General features: G+C 37.7%; 1 protein-coding gene across 1 annotated transcript in view; it reads left to right on the forward strand.

Annotated features, from left to right (window-relative positions):
- The first annotated feature begins 8,423 nt into the window (after window positions 1-8,423).
- Window positions 8,424-26,025, forward strand: part of ADAMTS20 (ADAM metallopeptidase with thrombospondin type 1 motif 20) — a 217,504-nt gene continuing 199,902 nt past the window's right edge. The window contains exons 1-2 of the mRNA XM_033222369.1: window positions 8,424-8,514; window positions 9,072-9,433. Of these exons, the coding sequence (XP_033078260.1) occupies window positions 8,424-8,514; window positions 9,072-9,433 (453 nt within the window). The remainder of the gene's footprint in view (window positions 8,515-9,071; window positions 9,434-26,025) is intronic.

Here is a 26,025-nt window from a genome sequence, read left to right on the forward strand (position 1 = left end):
TTGTTTATGGTAACTGTTATGTGATCTGGGAGTTATCCCTCTTCTTAAAAAAAAAAAAAAAAAAAAAAAAAAAGCAGTTCCAGGAGGTGAAAGTGAACTATTCTGGTATATATAGTAATATTCATCTTTTAAATTAATTTCTTTATATTTCATCTATATGAAGTATTACCATCTTAAAAAATAGTGCACATGCACATGAAGCAACTGTGGAAGAACAGGGAAAGAATCACCAAGAAGAATTAGAGGTAACAGTGCCTCTGGCTCTTACAAAGCCAGGAACAGTCTGTTTTTGCTAACTACAATGGGAAGCCTTTTGATTCATGGGCATTGGATAGAGTACAAAGAGGATCTTGCCTTAGTAGTAGAAGATAATTAGCCCTAGACTGAGCTCTACTTTACTCTTGCTTAACAAATGTTAAAAGTAAGACCAGAGATGACGTGTTTCCAAGCAACTTAACTGTATCCAGAGCAAAGTTCAAGAATAATTATAGTAATTCAAAAATATCCAGTACCCCAAAATGCAAAATTAACTGTGTATGACATCCAATAAAACCATCATCAGGCATCCAGGAAGTAGGAAAATATGATCAATAATAAGGGAAAAATCAGTTCACCTAAATTCACTGAGCACTGACCCTAATGTTAGAATGGACATCAAATGAATTATAACTGCATTTCATATGTTCAAAAAGTTAACTAGAGGTATGTAAGATACAAAATAAGATTCAAGTTACAGTTCTAGAGATATAAATGACAGAATGTGAAATGAAAGGTACATTGAATAGGATTAATGGCAGAATAGAGAAGGCAGAAAAAAAGATTAGTAAACTTGAAGATATGGCAATAAAATTATCAAAAATGAAACACAAAAAGAAAGATAATTTAAAAAAGTAAACGGAGCTTCAGAGAGTTGTGGGACTTCATGCAAGCTGATATATGTTTAACTGGAGTCCTTGAAAGAAAAGAGAGAGAGGAAACAGAAAAAGTTTTGACCCTAAAGATTCTTCCAGAAAGCTCCTAGAACTGATAAAAGAATTAAGCAAAGTTTCCAGACACAAAATTAGTGTACATTAATCAGTACCTCTTCTATATGCCAAAAGTGATCAAGCTGAGAATCAAAGCAAGAACTCAACCCCATTTACAATAGCTGCAAAAAAAAAAAAAAAAAAAAATACTTTAACACAAAACTACAAAACATTGCTGGAAGAAATCATAGATGACACAAACAAATAGAAACATATCCCATACTCGTGGATGGGTCGAATCAATATTGTGAAAATGATCACACTGCCAAAAGTGATCTACAAATTCAATGCAATTCCCATCAAAATAACACCATCATTCTTCACAGAATTAGAAAAAACCATTCTAAAATTCATATGGAACCAAACAAGAGCCAGCATAGCCAAAGCAAGACTAAGCAAAAAGAACAAATATGGAGGCATCACATTACCTGATTTCAAACTATACTATAAGGCCATAGTCACCAAAACAGCATGGCACTGGCATAAAAATAGGCACATAGACAAATGGAACAGGATAGAGAATTCAGAAATAAACCCAAAGACTTACAGCAACTGATATTCAACAAAGTAAACAAAAATAAAGTGGGAGAAAGGACACCCTTTTCAACAAATGGTGCTGGGATAATTGGCTAGCCACATGTAAGTGAATGAAACTGGATCTTCATCGCTCACCTTATGCAAAAATCAACTCAAGATGGATTAAGGACTTAAATCTAAAACCTGAAACTATAAAAATTCTAGAAAACAACACTGGAAAAACCCTTCTAGACATTGGCTTAGGCAAGGATTTCATGACCAAGAACCCCAAAGCAAATGCAATAGAAACAAAAATAAATAGCTGGGACTTAATTAAACTAAAGAGCTTTTGCATGGCAAAAGGAACAGTCAGCAGAGTAAACAGACAACCCACAGAGTGGGAGAAATCTTCACAATCTATACATCTGACAAAGGACTAATATCCAGGATTTGTAATGAACTAGAACAAATCAGCAATAAAAAACCAAACAATCCCACTGAAAAGTGGGCGAAGGACATGAATAGATAATTCTCAAAAGAAGATATACAAATGGCCAACAAACATATAAAAAATGCTCGATATCACTAATAATCAGGGAAATGCAAATGAAAACCACAATGTGATACACCTTATTCCTGCAAGAATGGCCATAATCAAAAAATTAAAAAATAATAGATGTTGGTATGGATGTGGTAAACAGGGAACACTTCTACAGTGCTGGTGGGAATGTAAACTAGTACAACCACTATGGAAAACAGTGTGGAGATTCCTTAAAGATCTAAAAGTAGAACTACCATTTGATCCAGCAATTCCACTACTGTATATCTACCCAGAGGAAAAGAACTCATTATATGAAAAAGATACTTGCATGCATATGTTTATAGCAGCACAATTCATAATTGAAAAAACATGAAACCAACCCAAATGCCCATCAATCAATGAGTTGATAAAGAAACTGTGGTATACACATATGATGAAGAAATGTTTTCTTCAGCTATAAAAAATGAATTAATGACATTTATAGTGACCTGGATGAATTTGGAGACTATTATTCTAAGTGAAGTTACTCAGGAATGGAAAACCAAACATCGTATGTTCTCACTCATAAGTGGGAGCTAAGCTATGAGGATGCAAAGGCATAAGAATGAGAAAATGGATGTTGGGGACTCAGGGAGAAAGGGGGGGAAATTGTTGAGGGATAAAATACTACAATAGGGTGCAGTGTATACTGCTTGGGTGATGGGTGCACCAAAATCTCACAAATCAACCCTAAAGAACTTATTCATGTAACAAAACACCACCTGTTCCACAATGAACTATGGAAATAAAAAAAATCTAAATAATAATAGTTGTACTATAGTTATATATGTCATATGTGGACATTAGAGAACACAGGATTAAAGGTATACAGAAATTCTCTTTAAAAAAGAAAAAGTTTTGAAAAAATAATAACTTCAAATTATGCAAATTTGATGAAAATAAATTTGGGAACCCACAGTTCCCAAAAAACTCAATGAACTCCAAGCACAGGAAGCATTAAGAAAATCACATCAAGTCTTATTGTAATCAATTTGCACAAAACTAGTGACAGAAAAATCTTAAAAGGGTTCACAACAAAAAGATACCCTATTGCAGAAGATGAATATAACAGATTTTTCATTCATGACATATTTTTTGTCAGAAAAAAACTAGAAAATAGCAAGAAGACAATTAATCAATGTCTTCAAACTACTAAAAGGAAACCCACAGCTTTCAGCATAGAATTCCATACCCAGAAAAAAATAGGCTTAAAAAATAAAGATGAAATCAATACTTTTTTTTTTTTTTTTTTGAGACAGAGTCTCGCGCTGTCACCCAGGCTGGAGTGCTGTGGCCGGATCTCAGCTCACTGCAAGCTCCGCCTCCCGGGTTCACGCCATTCTCCTGCCTCAGCCTCCCGAGTAGCTGGGACTACAGGCGCCGCCACCTCGCCCGGCTAGTTTTTTGTAGTTTTTAGTAGAGACGGGGTTTCACCGTGTTAGTCAGGATGGTCTCGATCTCCTGACCTCGTGATCCGCCCGTCTCGGCCTCCCAAAGTGCTAGGATTACAGGCTTGAGCCACCGCGCCGGGCCGAAATCAATACTTTTTAAGACATACAAAAGATGAGAGGATTCATTATCAGCATCCTTACACTATAAGAAATGCTAAAGGAAGCTTTTCAGGGAAAAGAAAATTGATGTTAGATGAAAGCAACTGTTTAAATAAAAATTGCAACAATGCAATATGGGATTTATAATACATGAAAAAGTAAAAATTAAAAAGATTGGAAGAAAGAAATTGAATTGGCATGCTATTACTTGAAGATAGAGATAAGCTAAATATGTATACTATAAATCCTGAAGTAATCACTTATATAACAAAACAAGGAGTGGAGTAGTAAAGGAGATTAAATAGAATAAAAAACATATTAATTTAACCCAAAAGGAGACAGATGATGAAGAAAAAAGGAATGATTAATGATAGTACAGATAGAAAACAATTAACAAGATGATAGACTTGAATGTAACTATATAAATTATTACATTAAATGTAAATGGTATAAATATTTCAATTAAAAGACAGAGATGATAAGATTGGCTGATAGTAGGCCCAACTGTCCCTAGGTTATATACATTTTATTATTTGTATTTATTCATTTAATGAATATTTAATTTATTTATATTTCATAGGGGGGACAGAACTTGGTGCTGGTGATACATATGATGCATAATTTAGTATTAAATGCAGGTAAGTAAATATGCAATTAATACAGAGTGTCATAAGTGGCTCGATAGAAGAGTTTGATTTTTCTCTGCATTCCTGGAAACAATGACAATATTTTAAAATTATTAACAAAATGACCACAGCTTGCACTGCTTTAATTACACTGCTGGATAGTTTTCATACCCATTAGAATATATGAAGAGTTTCTACTAAGCAATTGGCTATTTATAATTACAAATGAAGCATTATCTGTGGAGTCTTCTGAAAAACCCACTTTGCATTTACTATTTCTCTGTTTTCTTCCTGTACTAGAGCAGAGGTTTTCAACTGGGGCCAATTTTGCCCTCGAGGGAGATTTGGCAATATCTGGAAATATTTTTGGTTGTACAACAGGGGTGGGGTACTACTGGCATCTAGTGGGTGGAGGCCAGGGATACTGCTAAACATACTACAAAGCACAGCATAGCCTCCAATAACAAAGAATTATCCAACCCCAAAAGTCAATAGGGCCTTGCTTGAGAAACCTTGGACTTCAGTGGCCAACTAATCCTAGTTTTCAAAAGACTTCCCAGGTTTCAGCACTGAAAATCTTGCATCTTAGGAAATTCCCCAGTCTCAGGTAAATCATGAAGTTGACCACCCTAATTCCTACCTATTAATATTAGAAAAGCAGTATATATTCAAAGAGTTGTTCCTTTTAGTATGAACATTCAATATTCCATAATCAGCATGAATATGCATTGAGAACATAGTTTGTTCAGTATTATGTCAAGAATGTTACCTGTATTGTCCCTTTTAATCATCTTAACAATTGCATGAGATTATTATTATTAACTTTATTTTAGAACTGAGAAAAAGTAGGCTTACATTAGGTAAATTGTTCAACATTATACAGCTGCTTACAGTAGAATTAGGATTATAAAACAAGGTCTATTAACCCCTAAATACAGTGAGAATATATTTTCTCCACATTGTGCCAAAAACTGGTTGCATGGCTTCTGTTTATAATGATTAATGTCTCAATTATAAATCCAACTACATTTTATTAATTATTATATTATATTATTATTTTTAGAGACGGGATCTCACTCTGTTGACCAGACTGGAGTGGTAGTGTGATGATAGCTCACTGTAACCTTGAGCTCCTGGGCTCAGGAATGATCCTTCTGCCTCAGTCTCTCAGTCTTCCCAGTAGCTAGTTCAACAAGCAAGTGCCCTATGCCTGATTAATTTTTTTTTTTTTTTTAGAAACGGAGGTCTCACTGTGTTGCCCAAGCTGGTCTCAAGCTCCTGGCCTACATGATTTTCCTACCTCTGGCTCTCAAAGCACTGGGATAAGGTACCACTTATGGAATTCCTCTGACATACCATTTAACTTACCTATTACCTCCATGAAGCTCAGAGAGATTACATAATTCACTCTGGATTAGCATCGAGTTAGACCCAAATCTCTGGTTTCAAATTTCATACAGTTCAAAGAATTCCATAAGTGATAGTTCTAATTATCAATGTGAGGAAATAGGTTGAATTAAATGGCATAGATTAGCTTATTTATGATATCTTCATTAGCAGAGTAGGAAGAAAAAAGAGAGATAATGTGAACATCATAACATTTATAGCTCAGTATAACAAAAAGGTATTTGCAGTCAGAAAGGATTAGTAAAAATCCAGCTTAGATACTGTATGACAGTGTAGCGTCTATCTTCTATGAAATGAGGAAAACAATAGTTTTTACTGAACATTGCAAAGATAATAATGATATAGAATACACATCCCACATACCTTTTCATTTATTTAAAAAATGGTGCCGGGCATGATGGCTCTTGTCTGTAATCCCAGCACTTTGGGAGGTTGAGGAGGGTGGATCATCTGCGGTCAAGAGTGCGAGACCAGCCTGACCAATATGGTGAAACCTTGTCTCTATTAAAAATACAAAAATTAGCCAGGCGTGGTGGTGAGTGCCTGTAGTCCCAGCTACTCGGGAGGCTGAGACAGGAGAATTGCTTAAACCCAGGAGGTGGTGGAGGGTGCAGTGAGCCGAAATCATGCCACTGTCCTCCAGCCTGGGCGACAGAGCGAGACTCTGTCTCAAACAAAAACAAAAGCAAAAGCAAAAACAAACAAACAAACAAAATTCCCTCACCCCATTCTTAGAGCAAGCTGAAAATCAAACGCGTGATTATAAATACTGCCCTGAGTTACAAACATTCAGTGATGGAAATGAAATACCAAATTTTCCCTGTAGTCAGCAATGAGATCGTCAATTAAACAGGTGCAGTTCTATTTTCTGGTATTTGTAGGAGAGAAGGTATGGCTCCTAACGTGAAGACACATTCAGAGCTGCCATGTAATTAAAATGACTCAATTATAATGTACTGAAGGTAACCACTAAATAGACAGGTGTGAGTAAAGTCCATTTTTGTTTTGTTGAGAATAATAGTATGTTTAGCTTAGGAAAAACATCCCACCAGAAGTCTGTAATTCTTTGGTGAATGAAATATCACTTTGTGAGAAAAGAGTACAAAAGAAGGGGAATGATTATGAAAGAATTACTATCACCAAGCTGGGTGATTTCCTTGGGAGATGTAAGATTAAACCCTCTTTCATTGAACAAGATTGTTCCACATTTGTGGTGAACAACAGATGACTAAGTGTATGCCATAAAAGTGCAGAGGCATGCCATCAGAGGTCAATTCAAAGAGTGCAGCATTTTCATTGTTGAGAGCTCAGAGGAGGTACTAAATTAAAAGTGTTTTCCATTGTATGTGTGAAGATTTACTCACATACTCCTTTACTTTTTTTCTCATATTCTTTCTCTCCCCTGGTTGGGATTTCAAGACAATCTGACTACTCCCTCCCGCTTTGCTTTCATACTGGGTATCGAGAAAAGTAATTATGTTACCAGCAAATCAAATAGGTGGATTTGAGAAATGAGAAATCGTACTAAAATAATTGATTTCGGCTACCACTGAGGTGTATTCAATTTAACAGACACCTAGGGACAACTGGATTCAGAGCCACAGTAATTGTTAAGGAGGATAGTTGTGAATACATGGGGTTATTTGTATGTTATAAACAAAGGGTATATGAATACTGTGGAACTAACAGCAAAAACTCTCGCAGGCAGGGCAGATCCAAGTTCTGTGGGTCTTGACGTTTATATAATTTTGGAGGGCTCTTGATACAAAATTAAGTACAAATACGAATATTAGAAAGAAGAAAGAAAAACAGTAAGTTACTAAAACTTTGGAGACTCAGATCCTTTTCTTGAATTTATTTCGGCAATTGCCAGAAGTGCTTGTGTGCAAACTCGGCTTCCTCGCCTCACCTATGGCACTCATCAACTCTCAGCAACTCCCAGCACACACAGGGGCCCATGCAAGTGAGGACCGGTCACTGAGCTTCATTGGTAGCATCCTCTGCCTACAAGAACTTCCGCTGTAGCTTATTTTATTTTGTTTGAGAAGCCTAAAAGTACCGTGAAACATAAAAAACAGAAACTTTCTATCTGATGCTTGTCATTTCATCTAAGAGCTCAAAACCCCAGGCAACTTTCACTTACGCCGGTGCTTGCATCTGGCTGGGTTTCATAGGTCCCGAGTTGGTGCCCAGCCGGGCCTTGGGGCTACTCAGCAAGTTGAGCGCCCGCTGGGGCAGCAGGAGGGGACCGCACTCCCCTTGCGGCTGGGTGGAGAAGGGAGGGGGCTGCGCGGGGGAGGGCGATTCGGGGCCGCGCCTCCAGTTGATTGGCCGGGAACAGCTCATAGGGGCGGGCTCTCCCCTGCGCTCGCCGGTCCGGGGTGGCTATATTGGCACCATTCCTGCTAGGTCGAGTTGCTTCCCCCGCGCCGAGCTGAACCTGAGCAGGGAGTTTCTGAGAGCGGTGCGGGGGCAGGAAGGGGTGTGAGGCTACAGTGCTATGAAACAGCGGCTCAGCGAGTGAGACAGGCGGTGTGGCTAGACGAGCCGGCCCCAGGGCCCGCGCTGCTGTTCCCTAAGCTGCTGAAGCGCGGAGATTGGCGGCCGGCGCGGAGAGCGGCGGGCGAGAGGGAGGAGAGGGATCTGAGCGCGAGGGAAGCCCGCTCGGCGGCTGGCGGCTCTGGTGGGCCTCCCCGATCGGGGTCCCCTGGGTGGAACCATGTGGGTGGCCAAGTGGCTGACTGGGCTGCTCTGCCATCTCTCGCTCTTCATCACCAGGTCTTGGGAAGTTCACTTCCACCCCAGGCAAGGTAAAGTCACCGCGAGACGCCTTCAGCGGCGAAGTGGGGGCTCGGGGCCCGAGTGGGACATGCAGGTCGAGGGGACGAGCGGCTCAGCCCGTTGGGGAACCCTGGCCCTGATGGGGTTCCCGGGACTCCCGGACCAGTCAACCCGAGAGGTCGCGACTGTGCGGGGTTTCGAGGAATTGCGCGCGCCGGCGACGCATCGCACTCCCGGGACCACGCGGCGGGGGCCCAAGGGGCAGGGGGACGGGTGCACCCGGAGGGAAGGAGTTGGCGGCTGCGGGGAGGTTAGGAGGTACTGGGGAAGGAAGTGGGTTGCTTAGGGCCATTAGTAGGGTCTTTGCTTGGGGAGGGTAGGGCAAGTCGGGGGTGTGGGAAAGCAGAGCACTAACAGCCCCAGTGCACGTGTGTGTGTGTGCGTGCGCATCAGCATGTGTGCATTTGTCATGCCCCTGGCTGTACTGGGACCTGGGACCTTTAGCGGGGACGTTTGGTGGAAAAAGTTTAGAGTTGGACAAAGAAGAATGCGTGGGAGCTCATTGGTCCTGTCGCTGTGGTTGCAGAAGCCCTGGTGAGGACCCTGACCTCCTACGAAGTAGTGATCCCGGAGCGGGTCAATGAGTTTGGAGAAGTGTTCCCTCAGAGCCACCACTTCAGCCGGCAGAAACGCAGCTCCAAGGCGCTGGAACCCATGCCGTTCAGAACCCACTATCGCGTCACTGCCTATGGACAGCTCTTCCAGCTGAACCTGACCGCCGATGCATCCTTTCTGGCCTCCGGCTACACCGAAGTGCACTTGGGAGCCCCGGGACGCGGGGCCTGGGAGAGCGACGCAGGGCCCTCAGACCTGCGCCACTGCTTCTACCGCGGCCAGGTTAACTCGCAGGAGGATTACAAGGCCGTCGTAAGCTTATGTGGAGGCCTGGTAAGCGTCCTCGGGTCCCTTGGCATTTTCTTGGGATTCCGGCAAGGGCTACATTCAGGGAACAGGGCCTCGGGTTTTCCAGTTGGTGGCTGATGACCCTAGAGTTCAGGTTGAGCTACCAGAAGGATTAACACCAAGCCAGAGGCAACTCCTTAGGAAGGCTCTCGCGGCAGGATGAGCAGGTCTCTGCCTGCTGGGCAAAACCGACCCTCTGTGCAACGCTGATGAAAGATGCTCTTTCAAGCATCTTTCCTGAAAGTGTCAGACGCTGGAGTGGTGCTCAGGGAGTGGCATGTGGGACCGCTGTTACAAGCGGAGTGTGGCTTCCAACTGGAGGGCAGGCTGTTTGACTCAGATGTACCCTTTCGTGGTCCTGTTGAGGAGGACCACGTATTTACTTAAATAAGTTTGTTTCTGGAATTTGATAGAAGGAAAGGAGAATGAATATACATATAATGAAATGGCTCTCACTAGCAAGGCCTGAATAGGAAAAGTTTGTTTTGCTGATGGTATGGGGATAGCATGTGAAGTAGAGTAGGGAAGAAGTTGAATCTGTTCAAAATGCATCATACTTGAAAACAGTCTATCTACAAAGATCTGTTGGTTATGTCTATTATATTCTTGTGGTGGTAATCAGATGACACATAGCTACACCAACCATAATGTGATATAAAAGTATCATTTTATTGGTAACAAAGCCACAATGTCTGTGGTTTCACCTACAATCATACTTGAAGGAAATGTTGCAGTATCAGAGGTTAGTGATAATAAAGATGTAACTTTTTTCCATCCAAGTTCATGGAACCCCAGGGTAAGGACAGTTGTTTTAAAACATATATAGGCTCACTGCATCAGTAACTCCTCTGACAAATACATATTCAGGAAAAAACAAGAATTAGGAATTTGGTTACAGGATTCTACAGTTCCTAAGTATCTAGCTTTTGTTTAGCAGATACACACTTTTACAAAAGATACTTCTGGAAAGGTTTTCAAAGATATTTTTAGAACATCAACACTGTTTATTCTTTGATTAAATAAAAATCTGATAACATTTCTCTGCAGTTCAAATGTAATACTCCTTTGGCTTAATTGATTTAAGATGCCTTCCTGTATGTGAGCTCTTTTTCAAGTGTTTATCTTGAGTTGTTTTTTTCATGAAATGGCTAGAACCATTTCCTTTTTTCTTCCATGTGAAATACTTGCAACATCACAATGACAGAATCACACTCTAATATTTACATAGCCAGCTATACTTCAAGGGACAAAAAAAATCTCCTTTCTAAAACCTCACATAGCCACCTAAACTTCAAAGGACAAAAAAATTCTCCTTTCTAAAACCTTTCTAAACTAATGTTTAGTTTGTCTGGAAAATCCTAGACTTGCTACCACAAATTTGTCATGGTCAATATGTTTTCTCATGGAAAAGCATTCCAGATGGGAAGGCATTATTGGGAATGCTGTTCCTGCTCATTTTGATTCATAATGTTGATGTAGTTAAATGATTATTCAGTATCCTTTTTAAAACATTTTTAATTTTTGTGGGTACATAGTAGGTACACGTATTTATGATCAATATCCTCTTTTTGAATTCCGAAAGCAGTTAAAGATGTTTGAGTCATAACTTTCTAGTCACTGTGTCAGTTTGGATACAGTTGGCCAAGTCATCATCATACATTTTTGTTTTATTACCAAGTTTATTTTATTAACATATCTAAAAATTAATATTAATATTTTTATAATGTTAAGTGTGAAGATTTTTATTTCCTCATTTATGTGGATAATTTAATGTATTATACAATATATTATCTGAAAGTTAATCAGCAATGTTTATCTTCTTTAGCAATGTATTCATTAATCAAAAATGAAATCAATCATTTGTGTTATATTGATTTTATAATAAAACATTCAGAACAAAATTATTTAATTTAGTTGAGGGATTACTAGAAATTACAAACAAATAAAATGATTTGTTCTGAATGTTCTTTTACTAAATTTTTGAAGAGGAAAAATCATCTATAGTAGTCATACTTTCGATGGCAAGTAAATAATCCCATATATGTACTCTGCTTTTGATTAATTTATTGATATTATCAGAAGTTGTTGATTAAACATTTAAACATTTATTTTCATATCTCCATAACTCAGCTTTATTTTACATAATTTCTCTGTATTGTATAAGGCTTAGTTGCATACTTCAATCATTATAGAGAAAGAAATTTTCCAGTAACATTGGAAATAACTAGAGGTACCAATATCTCCATTTTTTTCAGTAGTGTGATCATAACCAATTGTAAGTCTAAATTAATGATGAGATTAGTGACTTTTTTAAAATTTTGCATTTTTTAATATTAGCACTAAAATGGATATTAGCTACGTATTTATGATTATATATATTTATTTCTACCCTGACTCTATGATTAAATTTCTTTGGATTAATAGTTTCATCAAACAGTAGAACCTGGTAGATTTTAGAATCCATTTGTAATTATACCAGATTCCTCTTTTTAGTCTCAGATCAGCCTTTAGTTTTTGTATGTAGGTAAACTGTAGTATCTGAAGCCTGGACCAGCTGAGTTGTTTGCAGATCAATGTTGATACAAAGCTTGGGAATTCAATAATGCTAACCTGATGGCCCTGCTCCTACTTGCTTCCTAATTTATCTTTGTCACCTTGTGTACTTGATAATCTGGCTTTGGTCTCTCAGTCCATGAAACATTAAGGTTGAAGTTTGCTGAAGGATTCTCAGAGCCAGTCTTATTAGTTTAGAGATGTTCTATTCTTTTTCTAGTTGCTTTTTGCTTTACTTTAGTTTTGCTTTTAATCATGAATGGATGTTGTATTTTATTAAATGCTTTTCCTGAATATATTGAAATGAGCATTCAATCTCATTTTTTTTTTCTGCTAATGGGTATTGTTTTATATATTGGTGGATTCAATAGTTCATTGAACATTGATGGAAACTGACTATATACAGGGTCATAACGTGTTATGAGGTCTTTGTATTGTTTGGGAGAGGGGTGAGGAAATTGTACCATCCTTCAGTTCCTCAAGTGACTGGTGATGTTCTTTGTGCTATAGTTTCATTGTACTTTTCTATTAACAGCAGCTGATTTCTGGGCCTGAGAACTGATGGCCTTTTATCTCCTTGCTCAGTGGGAGCTCACTGGTCTTGACTCATCCTCCTCTGGACTCTCACTAGTGCTGTATATCCCTCCGAATTCTGGCTGTAATATCCATTTGATTTCTTGTCTCAGTAATTCATTGTGCAGCCTTCAAATACAAAGTCTTGCTGCATCACCTTCTCTAGGTAAACTGGTTTGGTGATGCTATTGCTATTCTTGCAAACTCCTCTAAAGGCCTCGAGTCCTCTATGGCATTTGAGAGTCAAGAGGGATTCATTTCCTCTCTTTGTCAAACTCTTCTACACCTCTAAATTTGATGTGTATAGGGAACCCTTTCAGAGGGTTCCTTCCTTGAGTACCACATAGTCAGCACCCTGGAACACCTCTTTGGGCAGTCCCTTTAAACAATGCAATATGCCTTCTGTTTCTGGGATTTTAAACCCCCAGTGGAGAAGTTAATGCGCATACATCTTACCATCTGTTTCCTTTGCCTCCATTGCCCTTTTTTCCCCCCAGTATCTACTGAGTTTCCTTTTCACATCTCATTTAATTGACCTATTGCCTTCCATCTTCCCAACTGAGGCAGAGTCTCTCCTTCCCTTCTCTGGTGGTGGCTGGAGAATGTGGCTTTCAGAGAAAAAGAATGAAAAACAAATCAAATTAATATTTTCAAAATATCTCTGTACAACCATTTGTTAAGTTGACACCCCAACGTATTTATTGATTCAGTTTAGTTTTTAGTGTTGAATTAACCCCAAACATGTGAACTAATACTTTCTTCTAATTTCTATATGGTTAAATTTCACCCACTTTTAGAAGTTTTGGTATTTACGTTTTTCTCTGAACCATAACCAGTATTGTTTAATTTTTTTCCTAAGTGTTTTGAGCCCAAGAACCAGAAGAGTCTAAGAGTCTGGCAGAAATTTTCTTTGTTTAACATGTATATAATTCTTGCTTTTCTAATCTTTTCTTTGCTATAATTTTTATTTCCTGTAAGTGTATTTATTCATCCCATGATTCAAACATTTCTGAATAGAGATTTATTTATACATTTCCAAGATCTATAAAAGGTATAAAAATGGAATGGAATCATAAAATTATCTATAAGTAATGTAACGGCTAATCAAACTCTCTGTTTTTAATCCATTGATAGGCTACCATAGCATGTATAGTTACCAGGACTTAATATCCCTATATTCAACTCTAAACTTCTTTTTTATGGTCATGTTATTTATCATCTCATAATGTTGATAAATAATCTTGCCAAAGTATTTAGAGATCAGTATTTAATAAGCTGGCATATACTTCTCAGGGTAGGATGGACAAACTTTACACAGGCTGTTTCTGACAATCCCTCGTGCTTCTGGTAGCCCTTTTCTCATATTACCTAGGGTGTTCACGTCTTCCCAAGGTCCCCAGGAATTAACTCAACTGCCTAGACAGTTAACTTCACTATTTCTTGGTGGGATTTGAGGCAATGCTGTCTTTCTGGTTGAAGGAAACAGTTTCCAGATGTCATAACACCAGACATTGCATCTGACTTATACAGTATTCTCATGGAGTAGCTTGTCATGGCCATGTGTACCTTTGAAGTTTCTCACATGAACCATTCTGCAACATGTCAAGCACTACCTCCCTGATAATTGATTATTGAGTAACTTCTTGTTCAGACAGGAAATAAAAATATAGAAAGCATCAATAGTGTTTTTACTGTTTTTTTGTGTATTCTGGCAAATTTTTAGTTTTTTTATTTCCAAACTTTCTATTTTCCCAGAACTAATATAGCCCTGGATTATTACACATGCCATTCTGTATTCATATTTTTTCTTATTGGGAAAACTAATAAGAACCTCTTTTGGTATTGACTGCAATACTAGTCAAACAGCAGTATAGAAAATTTCCTATGCTGTTCTTTTAACATTCTAGTGTGTGTTAGTCCAGGTCTTTCAAGAGGCAGATGCAAAGATAAGTGTTTATTTAGGGGAAGTGTCTGTGTTAGAGAAACTAAGGAGAAAGCTGGAGAGAGACTTACATAGGGGAAAAAAAGGATAAGAATGTTGGATAGTAGCATTCTAGGCTGCTGGGCAGTCCAAGCAAAGTTGAGCAAAGCCATCCTTGAGCCAGACTTGTCCAGAATAAGAGTCCATGGCTCTCAAGAACAGGTCTGCCATGGTATCCCTACCATACTCAGTTACTGACAGGGAGAAGCCCTTGGGAGCTATGGCCAGGGTGCAAACACTGTGATGGATTCCAAAGTGCCCTTGCTAAAGTGGATAGCATAAAAAGTGCTGTGTAAACTTTGAGGAATGGAATAATCAAGGAAGGAGTGATTAAGAGAGTTGTGAGACCTGTGCTGCTGACTTCTCAACTGGACTTTGAGGAATGAATAAATGTGGATATGAAAATTCAAGGGCTTCCTGTGGATCTGTGCATCTGAAAAACAGGGTAGTTTGGGTAGTGAGGGTTTAAGGCCAAGGTTGGAATGGGATTATTAAGGTCCTGAAATGCATTGTAAAGGAATGAGGATTTGAACAGTATGTGGTAGGTTTGTTCAATGTGTAAGGAGACACATCTCCTCTTATGCAACATTGTGCAGGGTACGGGGGAGGCAGTGAGTCACTGGGGGGAAGGAGAAGAGTGGGTACCTATGGAAGGTATGCTACTGCAGACCAGTGTTTCCTTACTGGGAGCAGTTTTGTCCCCCAGAAGATATTTGTCATTGTCTGGAGACAATTTTAGTTGTCGCAACTGTGGGTCCATTGAGGTGAGCATGTTACTGGCAGAGCATGGGTAGAGGGCAGCAACATCCCACAATGCACAGCACAGCCCCCTACAACAAAGAATTGTCAAGCTGTCTGTAGTGCTGAAGTGGAGCAGCCTTGCAGGAGACCCCTTAGAATTTTGGAGCATTGGTGAAGGAGACCAGAAAGGTTTAAATGACTCTGGCTTAAATGACTGAATGATGTTGTGGCTGTTAACCAAAAAAGGCAATGACAGAAGTGGCAAGAAAGGTAATTATTCTGGAGACACTTGTTTGATTCTATCACAGATTTACTCTAATCTTCATAATTGCTTGAATTTGTATTTGCTCTTCTTTCTGTATAGAATGTCCTTTCCCTCAACCTCCTACTGATCCTTCCTGATCCATTTTGAGCTACCTTCCTTTTTCCCTGATATTCTCTTGGCAAAATTGACCAGGACTTCCTTGGTGTACCAGTTGACGTTTTATGCACGTGTACTCTCATCACATATTAAAGTTATTTTTCTGCATTTCTATTTCATTTATAGAATTAGAAGGTAGAAAAAGATAGTCATATTTCTTTTAGCATATAATATATTATATGGAATTTATCAATACATGTATTATGAGTAAGATAAGCAGCTAACTTTTATTTATATATGCCAAATATTTAGCTAACTCATCTTTACATCAGTCATTTGATTCAGGAAAATTATTTTACCAATTTTAGTTAAAGTGCTTGGGCATATTTGAGAAATTTTGTATTGACTAAATCTTTTCAGATGATATGTAAGTTAATCATGTTCCATTTATTAGTTCATTCATTTAAGCTCACATCACATCCTTGTTTTTTGTGGCTTTATTTCTGTTGCAATTATTGTAATTACTGTTTAATATGAAATATATTTAAGCTGTCCAACTCATACTAATATGCAGAGGAAGAAACACATTGTTAATTTGTCAACAAATACTTATCAGTCATTTATTATCTAACAGCCACTATTAGGTTTTGGTGGTACGGTTGTGTGTTTTCTATTTGAAAAATACTGTGTTTATTAATTACAAATATGTTTATGAGCTATATAATTTATAACTATAGTAAGAGCATGGAGAAGGTATACTGGATCTTGACTTTCTCAGCCCAAAGGTGGCACAAACCAAATTTATGTATATTCTATTGAGGAGAACTAGTTGCCTGGTTCTACCTAGAAGTAAAAAGACTGGAAAATGAGGGGCATTGATTTTTCCTAGGAGAAAGAAAGGAACACCCATATTGGTGATCACCAATAGTCTTTACTACAGGCTGTCCTTCTGTTTGCCAAACAGATCACACATCAAACATACTTTTCTTGTCTATAAGGAGAAAACTCAAAGTTCCCACAGGGGCACTGACTCTGGCTCAATGTCCAGGATCTCTGGATAATGCAGTCTTCTCCATAAAGTCAAGTTGTGGCTCTCCGTAGCTTGGAAAAATATGAATTAAAAAGATAAATTATCTTCAGCTACCAGCCAAATATATAGCATGACCAGCATGACTGCAACCCTAACCTCAACTTGCTACAGAAAGAAGAATAGGAGACACCTAATAATCACTGATATTTAGCAGTTTTTGACTCCTGAAGAGGAGTTGTGGAGACTCACTACTCTGGAAGGAGAGAAGCTCCTCGATTACTTTTCTTTCTTTTTTTCTTTGAGACAAGACCTTGCTCTGTTGCTCAGGATGGAGTGCATTGGCATGATAATAATTTACTGCAGCCTTGAACTCTTGGGTTCAAATACTTCTGATTCAGCCTCCCAAGTGGCTGGGAACTACAGGCACAAGCCCCCACACCTGACCAGTTTTTGTTTGTTTGTTTGTTTGTTTTGTTTTTAATTTTTAGTAGAGATGGTGTTTCCTTATGTTGACCAGACTGGTCTTGAACTCCTGGCCTCAAGCAGCATTCCTGCCTCAGCCTCCCAAAGTGGTGGAATTACAGGCATGAGCTACAGTGCCCGGCCCTTGGTTTTGGCTGGGATTCTTGGACCTCAATTACCCAGGTCCTTGGTTCTGCCTTCTGGAACTGTCTTGTCCGTCTTCCTCCATGGCCTCATCTAAAATGGGGTCTCAGGGGGATTTTGTCTTGGGGGAGCTTCAAGAATGCTGGGGTAATTCTGAAAATTTATAGGTTATTTTACAATGAACTCCATCAAAAGCTTTTTCAGTCCAGGCTAGTGTTTTCGTTGACAGTATAATCCCTTTAAAACTTAGTTGGCTTCTGACAGCAGATCAAGTTTTGATAATTGCTTCAAGTTAGTTTTCTGTGACAGTTGCCAAAACCTAAAAGGCATTTATTTTAAATCTTTTAATGCCAAGAACTTATTATAGGGAAAAACTAAATTTTGAATTCTCACTTTATTGGTAGAATAAAATTTCAACTCTACTAAAGTAAAAGAAAATGACAGTATATTATAATTTTTAGGTAGGGAAAAATACCAGATATAACAAATAAAAAAAAAATCAATAGATTTGCCCAAATAATAATTGAAGAGTACCATGTCTAAATAATTGTAAAAAAATTTAAAAATAAACTGGGAAAATATATGCCACAAATATTACAGGTGGTCTGGCACATGCATGCCATATGTCCCTCTAGATATCATATGTATTTTTGTGTTTGTTTTAAAGTCATATTGCTTTAGAATATTTTAACAATATATCATGAGTATGTTTCCATTATAGACCTACAAAATAGTTTTTAATGATTTCTTATTTTAAATTTCTCATTGTTATGATTTTTGATTTTATATTTTCATGGATATTTTGGAGACAGTTTGGGAGAAGCCATATGAGGGCCACTACGCAGACCCCACAAGAACAAGGGCCTTTCTTTGACAATTCTCTCCTCTTTTTAATTAGTTCCTATGACTTCATAACACCTCAGTGCCCACAAGAATGAGAAATATTACAGAATTTACTCCATGTTATCAAGGCTGCTGGGCCACACTCCTTGAACTTGTGTCTTTTGGCTACATAAATCTTGCATAGATGAGTCCAGAGTCTTTGTTTTATATTCTTGATTTGAATAGGCCAGGACTTGGCAAGAGACCAACCAGTCTGTTATAAAAAGGTAAGATACCAGCAACGTATTTATTTCCCTTTTATTGTTTCACTTTTATACTAGAGATCTGGGATTGTCTCAGAATGGGGAAGGTAAATAATGCTTCTAGAGAAGAGAAGAACAACTAATCTTTTTTTTTTTTTTTTTTAAAAAAACCCTTACTATGAATTTTCTGTTTTATGCATCTGGAGGTAATTCTTATGTTTTCTTCATATCATTGATTCATTCATTTATTCATTGTGTGTTTGTGTATAGTACACTATTTCCTAGGCATGATTAATGATGTTATAAGGAGAAACTGTCAGAGAGAGAAAGCTTTTTACATTTTTACTTATCACCAGATAAAAATTAATCTCAGAGTTCATATTTGTGGTCTTTTATTATATAACATTTATACTCTGCCAGTGGTAAAAAGAGTGGCTGTAACATTTGTGTTTTTAGTGGAGAATTTTTCATCTTGCTTCAAAATGCATTCAATTTCAAAACAACTGTTGAGCTCCTATTATTAATATTACTTAAACACACATTAACTTTCCTAGGAAATTGGGTACATACAATTATTCCAATTTTGTTTTACAGACAATGGAACTGAAGGTCAAAGATATAAAGTAACTTACCTAAGATTCTATGAGCACAAACCCAGAACTCATACCTAGGCTTTCTTCTTATATATCATCATACTGATTCTCATGATATGATTTATGATTGAAGATGGAAAAACTAAGTATTTTAGTCAACACTTCAGCAGTACCTTATTTCCAAATGCTCTCCAGTTGACAGTGTTTAATGTGATAACTATAATTGATTTGGGAAAGGAATTCAAAGGATTTGTATTTTGTACTTGTTATTACCCTTTAATGAAATCTGAGAGTACCTTATTGGTTGTAGCAAAAGTACATGTATTTGCTATGTATTTTGAAAAAAATGTGGATGAATGCCACGATTCTGAAATAAGAACACTTTGGGAAAAAAATTATATAAAATCTTCTAAACATAAATAATTTTGGCCTATGGGAATAAATTGGAGCCAGTTGTATAGTCACTTAACTGCCTTTCAAAACAGCTTGGCAAATAGAAGATCATTACTCTGAGTAATCAAGAAACTCCTACCCAAGTGAAAACTAGTTTTGCTGCTTTTAATAGTCATTGAAAGAAAGTGTTGGGAATTTGATTGACATTTATCATGAATCAAATTGCAGGGCCTATCTGTAGATAGGCATGTTGCTAAAAATATAGCATGATCTAAATACAGTTCTATGAACCACCTGTTTTTTTTTTTTAGTCCGCTAATTCTTTGCTGGGTTCTTTCCAAGTTAAAAAAAAAAATTTAAAGTGCTTCCTTAGGAGCCTTTAGGGAAAGCTCTAATATTTTAATTATTTGAACAAAAAGTCCACTGAAATGGGGTAAGTTATAGAAAAGTCGATGGGAGCAAAATGCTTCTAAGTCTTTCATTAATAAGTAAAAAGGATAAGTGTTTATCCTCAGTTTGAGGACAAATATTTGCCAATGTTTTTTAACTTACTGCTTTCAAACATACAAGCTTTCATTTAAGTTTTAAAGGCAATATTTTTTAAAACCTAGAGTGTTCTAGCACAACTTAGAAGGGGGTGCCGATGGCTTCTGGATATAACTATATTTTCTTCTTACATGGGAACACAGATTGGACCCATGTGCAGTTTTATTGCCACATTATAATAGTACCTGCCTCCCAGAGTTTGAGCCAAAAGGAGGTTAAAAAAATTCTGTGGTTGGCTAGGCGCGGTGGCTCACGCCTGTAATCCCAGCACTTTGGGAGGCCGAGGCGGGCAGATCACGCAGTCAGGAGATCGAGACCAGCCTGGCCAACATGGTGAAATCCCGTCTCTACTAAAAATACAAAAATCAGCCAGGCATGGTGGTGCTTGCCTGTAGTCCCAGCTACTTGGGAGGCTGAGGCAGGAGAATCACTTGAAACCAGGAGGTGGAGGTTGCAGTGAGCTGAGATCGTGCCACTGCACTCCAGCCTGGCAACAGAGCAAGATTCGGTCTCAAAAAGAAAGAAAGAAAGAAAAAAAATTCTATGGTTAATAGAATTATTTTCCATATTGCTTGAAGATAGTGTGATGTTATTTAAAGTGGTTTTGTAGGTACATTTAGTTGAGTAAACAAGCTGCCTCATGTCTATTAGTATCTTTTGTCAAGATAGTATCACATTTCCCCTCTTCAGCATGCTTTTTAAAAAAGGTAGAAAGGGATTTTCCATGGATCCATGTACTCAGGTTTCAAAAACAGTGTCTTTGTTACTTCTCATAAGTATGGGTAAAATTAGTTTTCTAGGAAGGCAGAGAATGCTAGAGTATTGGTGTTTGTTGACAGTAAGTGATTTGCAGTTATCTTTGGAAAATAGACACTGGTAGAATGAGTGAAATATGTTAGGGTATCAGCCCTAGAAAAGTGTCCAAGAAATAGATAAGAATTCTTAATATTTATAGCTTTGCCTTTTATTTTATAGACTATAATTATGTCTGATGGAATTTCATTAATTTTTCAACTATTTGTAAATGTGTAATCCTAACATATTAGCAGACTATGTAAGGGTGTCTAAACATTTTACTTTTCAGCGTTTAAAGAAAACCATCATACAACTATATCCCATACATGTCTCAAGAGTACCGTAACTTAAGAATGTTCATTAAAGGCCGGGCGTGGTGGCTCACGCCTGTAATCCCAGCACTTTGGGAGGCCCAGGCGGGTGAATCACAAGATCAGGAGTTCAAGATGGTGAAACCCCGTCTCTACTAAAAATACAAAAATTAGCGCGGTGGCAGACGCCTGTAATCCCAGCTACTAGGGAGGCTGAGGCAGGAGAATTGCTTGAACCCAGGAGGTGGAGGTTGCAGTGAGCCAAGATCACGCCACTGTACTCTAGTCTGTGCAATAGAGTGAGACTCCATCTCAAAAAAAAAGGAATGTTCATTCAAAAAATTAAAGAATTACTTACTCAAGGGTATAGGTAGAGAAGAAAATAGGTACTTCACCAGGTTTGTTACAAAAATGTTCATTTGCGCAGCTGTGTATGGAGTGCCTGCTGTGTTTCAGGCAATGTTTTAGATGTTGGAACTCTGAGAATAGTAAAGATGTTCTTACCTCTAAGGAGATTTCAGTGTAATAATAAATATCAGTGGAAAGAGAACTTTATGGCTATAATGGCCATAATCATTTAAATGACTTTAAGTGTTCGGTTAAAATAGTATTTAAAATATATGTTACTTTAAACTATTAAACTACTACAAGAAAGCACTAGGGAAAATGTTCAGGACATTGGGCTGGGCAAAAATTTTTTGAGCAATACCCCGCAAGCACAGGCAACCGAAGCAAAAATGGACATACGAGATCACATCAAGTTAAAAAGCTTCTGCATAGCAAAGGATACAGTCAACAAAGTGAAGAGACAATCCACAGAGTGGGAGAAAATATTTGCAAACTACCCATTTGAGAAAGGAGTAATAACCAGAATATATAAGGAGTTCAAACAACTCTATAGGAAAAAAATTGAATAATTTGATCAAAAACTGGGCAAAAGATTTGAACAGACTTTCTTAAAAGAAGACATACAAATGGCAAACAAGCATGTGAAAAGATGCTTAACATCATTGATCATCAGAGAAATACAAATCAAAACTACAATGAGATATCATCTCACCCCGGTGAAAATGGCTTATATTCAAGACACGGGCAATAACAAATGCTGGTCAGAATGTGTAGAAAAGGGAATGCTTGTGCATTGTAGTGGGAATGTAAATTAGTGCAACCACTCTGGAGAACAGTTTGGAGGGTCCTCAGGAAACTAAAAGTAGAGCTACCATATGATCCAGCAATCCCACTGCTGGGTATACACTCAAATGAAAGGAAATCAGGACATTGAAGAGATATCTGTACTCCCACTGTTTGTTGCAGCAGTGTTCACAATAGCCAAGATTTGGAAGCAGCCTAAGTGTCCATCAACAGACGAATGGATAAAGAAAATGTGGTACATATACTCAATGGAGTACTATTCAGCCATAATAAAGAATGAGATCCAGTGATTTCTAACAACGTGGATGGAATTGGAGATCATTATGTTAAATGAAATAAGCCAGGCACATAAAGACGTACACTGCATGTTATTTGTAGGATCTAAAACCCAGAACAGTTGAACTCATGGACATAGAGAGTAGAAGGAATAGTTCAGAGGCTGGGAAGGATAGTGAGAAGGTGGGTGGGGTGGGGAGAGGTGGGGATGGTTAATGGGTATAAAAAAATAGAATGAGTAAGACCTATTTGCTAGTACAACAAGACTATAGTCAATAATAATTTAATTGTATATTTTAAAATAACTTAAATAATGTAATTGGATGTTTTGTAACTCGAAAAGCATTTATCAAAAGATAAATGCTTCAGGAGGTGGATATCCCATTCCCCATGATGTGCTTCTTTCACATTGTATGCCTGTATCACCATATCTCATGTACCCCATAAATGTATACACCTACTATGTACCCACAAAAATTAAAAATAAAAGTAAGGGCCGGGTGTGGTGGCTCACGCCTGTTATCCCAGCACTTTGGGAGGCTGAAGTGGGTGGACCACTTGAACTCAGGAGTTTGGGACCAGCCTGGGCAACATGGTGAAACCCCATCTCTACCAAAAAAAAAGAGAAAATTCCGCCAGTTATGGGAGGCTGAGGTGGGAGGATTGCCTGAGCCTGGAAGGTGGAGGTTGCAGTGAGCCGAGATCATGCCCCTGCACTCCAGCCTTGGTAACAAAAATAAATGAATAAATAAATAAATAAATAATAGATAAATAAATAAATGAAAAATAAAATAAAATATGCTTTTTATTTGCAGTGGAATTTAAAACAATGATTTCAAAGTATCCCTATATTAAGATATTTGTAATTGAGAAATGGAAATGAAGTCTCATTCACTGAAACTGCATTTATCATACTTCCTGTAATTCAGTAATTCATTTCTGGATTGGGTCTTCATAGAAAGATGCCTTTCCATGTGGAAAAGTGCAAAGTTTTAAATGTAGGTAAATGTATTTGTGTGATTCTCTGGTGTGAGGAGTGTTTTTTTCTGTCAAGCATAAATAGTGCAACCGGCTTCTGCCTGTCTGGTGTCATCTGCTACTCTGTATCTCCTGGCTGGCACAGCTGCAGCCTCACTGTTCTCTCTGTCACTTTACCTGCTAAGACTTTTTCATCTCTAGGCCTTTCAGTCACTGTTTGGAATATTCCCTTCTATGTGGAATGTCCTCCCAGAATTTTCCACAGCTACCTCCTGATTATTCTAGCCTCAGCCTTGCTGTCCCCTCCTGGAGTGCCTCCCCAGCCTCACCCTCTTTTATTCTCTCTCTCCTTATCTTATTTTTTATTGCACTTATTGCATATTCTATTATATTTTTATTTATTGTCTGCCTTTTTTCCATAGGAGTATACATTCTTTGAAGCCAGGGATTTGGTCACATTCACCTCTGTATCTTTAGCCCCTAGAACGGTTCTTGGCCCATAGTAGGTGCCCATTAAATATTTGTTGACTAGTTCATAGAGTCTATCAAAATTGGCACATGATAATGAGTGCAGCGTAATCAGTTAAGGCATGAATTGTGAAGCCAGAGTATTTGGGTTCACATCTTGATCCTGCCACCTACTTGGCATGAGCCTTGGACAAGTGACTTAACCTCTCTGTTCCTCATTTGTCTCACCTGTGAAGTGGGGATAATAACATAATTTACTTTAAATAATTATTATTAGGTTGAAATGAATTATATATTTATATAAAATATGTATATGGATGAATATATGTAAATGAATAATGTCTGATCTGTATATTGGAATTAGCTATTAATATTATAAATGCCTCCCTTGGATGACTTACCCTCACCTGACTCGAGAGAGGGATCTATCTATATAAATTGACCATTTTAGGGCTTCTTTCCAACAGAGTGCAAGTTCTTGTTATTTCATACCTTGATGGCTAAACATTTACCTTCACTAGTCTTTCCTTAGCTGTACAGTTGTTTAGTCTTTCAAAGTTATTGCTTTGACTCTGCTCCCCGCTCCCACTTTTATTTGAATTCTTCAATGATTCACAAATGAACCCTTCTCAGAATTTCAATGCACCTAAAATATTAACAAAAATATAAGATAAAACATTTATATTGAAATATAGTTGTCAAGATATTCAAAAAAGTTATATATATTTTATTAGCACCTTAAATAATAAGATGTATTGGCAGACTAATAACTACCTTAATTTTGAAGTGTTGATAAGCATAAGCAATATTTTTAGATATTTCAGACATCATTATGTGATGAAAATGTCTGTGCTTTCTATTGACAACCTTACTGGAATTTGTAGCCTACATTCAAATTTAGCATTTCTTTCATGAAGTAGTTTATAGGTTCATTATAATTAGGTTAATGACAATAAGGATGTAATTTTTTTTCTCACTGAAGTTTGTGGACTCTTCTGACAAAAATCCCTGCAAGCAAGGGTCTTTATATTCTAGGTCTAGCCTAAGTTTTCAAATTTATGCCCTACTTTTGCTTAACATAAACTGAGCTTGCAAAGGTAGGAAATAATAGCTTTCATGGTTTAACAAGTATTTACTGCTTACCACATGTGCCTAGATCTCAGATAGTCTATTCAGCAGCAGAAATTCAGGGATAGGTCTCTGCTTATTTAAAGACTTCTGTCTAGTGGGGAAGAATAGTTTTAAATAGCAAACAAACATGTACATGCAACATACAATAAATGTGCTAAAGAAATCAAGCAGATGTAATGTGTTTTTAGGAGTAGGGATGGGTATGTGGTTACCTAGAAAGCAGGTCAAGGAAAAACTTTCTGGGTGATTCTTATTTGATCTGACACTTGAAGGATGAGATGAAGCCAGCCAGACTGAGTGTGATGACGCAGAGGTAGAGATGAAGGGTGGGAAGTAGGGAAACATTTTAGGTAGAGGGACAGCATATAGGAAGCACAATGCCATACCTAGTCCATCCTACATGCACCCAGTTTCTCCCACTTCTGTCGGCACTGTTTCTAATAATCCTTCTAGAGTTTTTTCAGTAGTAACCAGGCAAATAGAAATATTTAGTTTTTGGGTTTCTTCCTTTATTATACAATAGTAGTGAAGTATACATTCTGTTTTGTAGCTTTTTTGTTTTGATGTAATGATATGTATTGGAGTTCTTTCTATATCACTACACAGAATGTTCATTCTTTTTTTGTTTGTTTGTTTATAACCTCAAGGGATGCCATCACATAGTTGTGCCAAAGTTTATGTAAACAGACTCTATCAATGGACTTTTGAAGTGGTTCCAATATTTTGCTATTAAAAACAATGTTATGGTTAATAACCTTGTAAGTATATTATTTCACACATGCAAATGCATAGTATATGTAGGATAAATTCTCAGGAGGGGAATTGCTGTGTTCAAGGGCAAACACATTGTTAATGTGTTAAACATTGCCAAATTGCTCTGCATACTGATTGTACTGATTTATATTTTCAACACTAATGTATTAAAGTACCCATTTTCCCACAGATCAAAATAGCACAGGCTTTATTATTTATAGACTATTCTAAACACTTTTTCCATTTTGATG

The sequence above is a fragment of the Trachypithecus francoisi genome, unplaced genomic scaffold, assembly GCF_009764315.1.
Source record: "Trachypithecus francoisi isolate TF-2019V2 unplaced genomic scaffold, Tfra_2.0 Lachesis_group11, whole genome shotgun sequence".
Classification (NCBI taxonomy): domain Eukaryota; kingdom Metazoa; phylum Chordata; class Mammalia; order Primates; family Cercopithecidae; genus Trachypithecus; species Trachypithecus francoisi.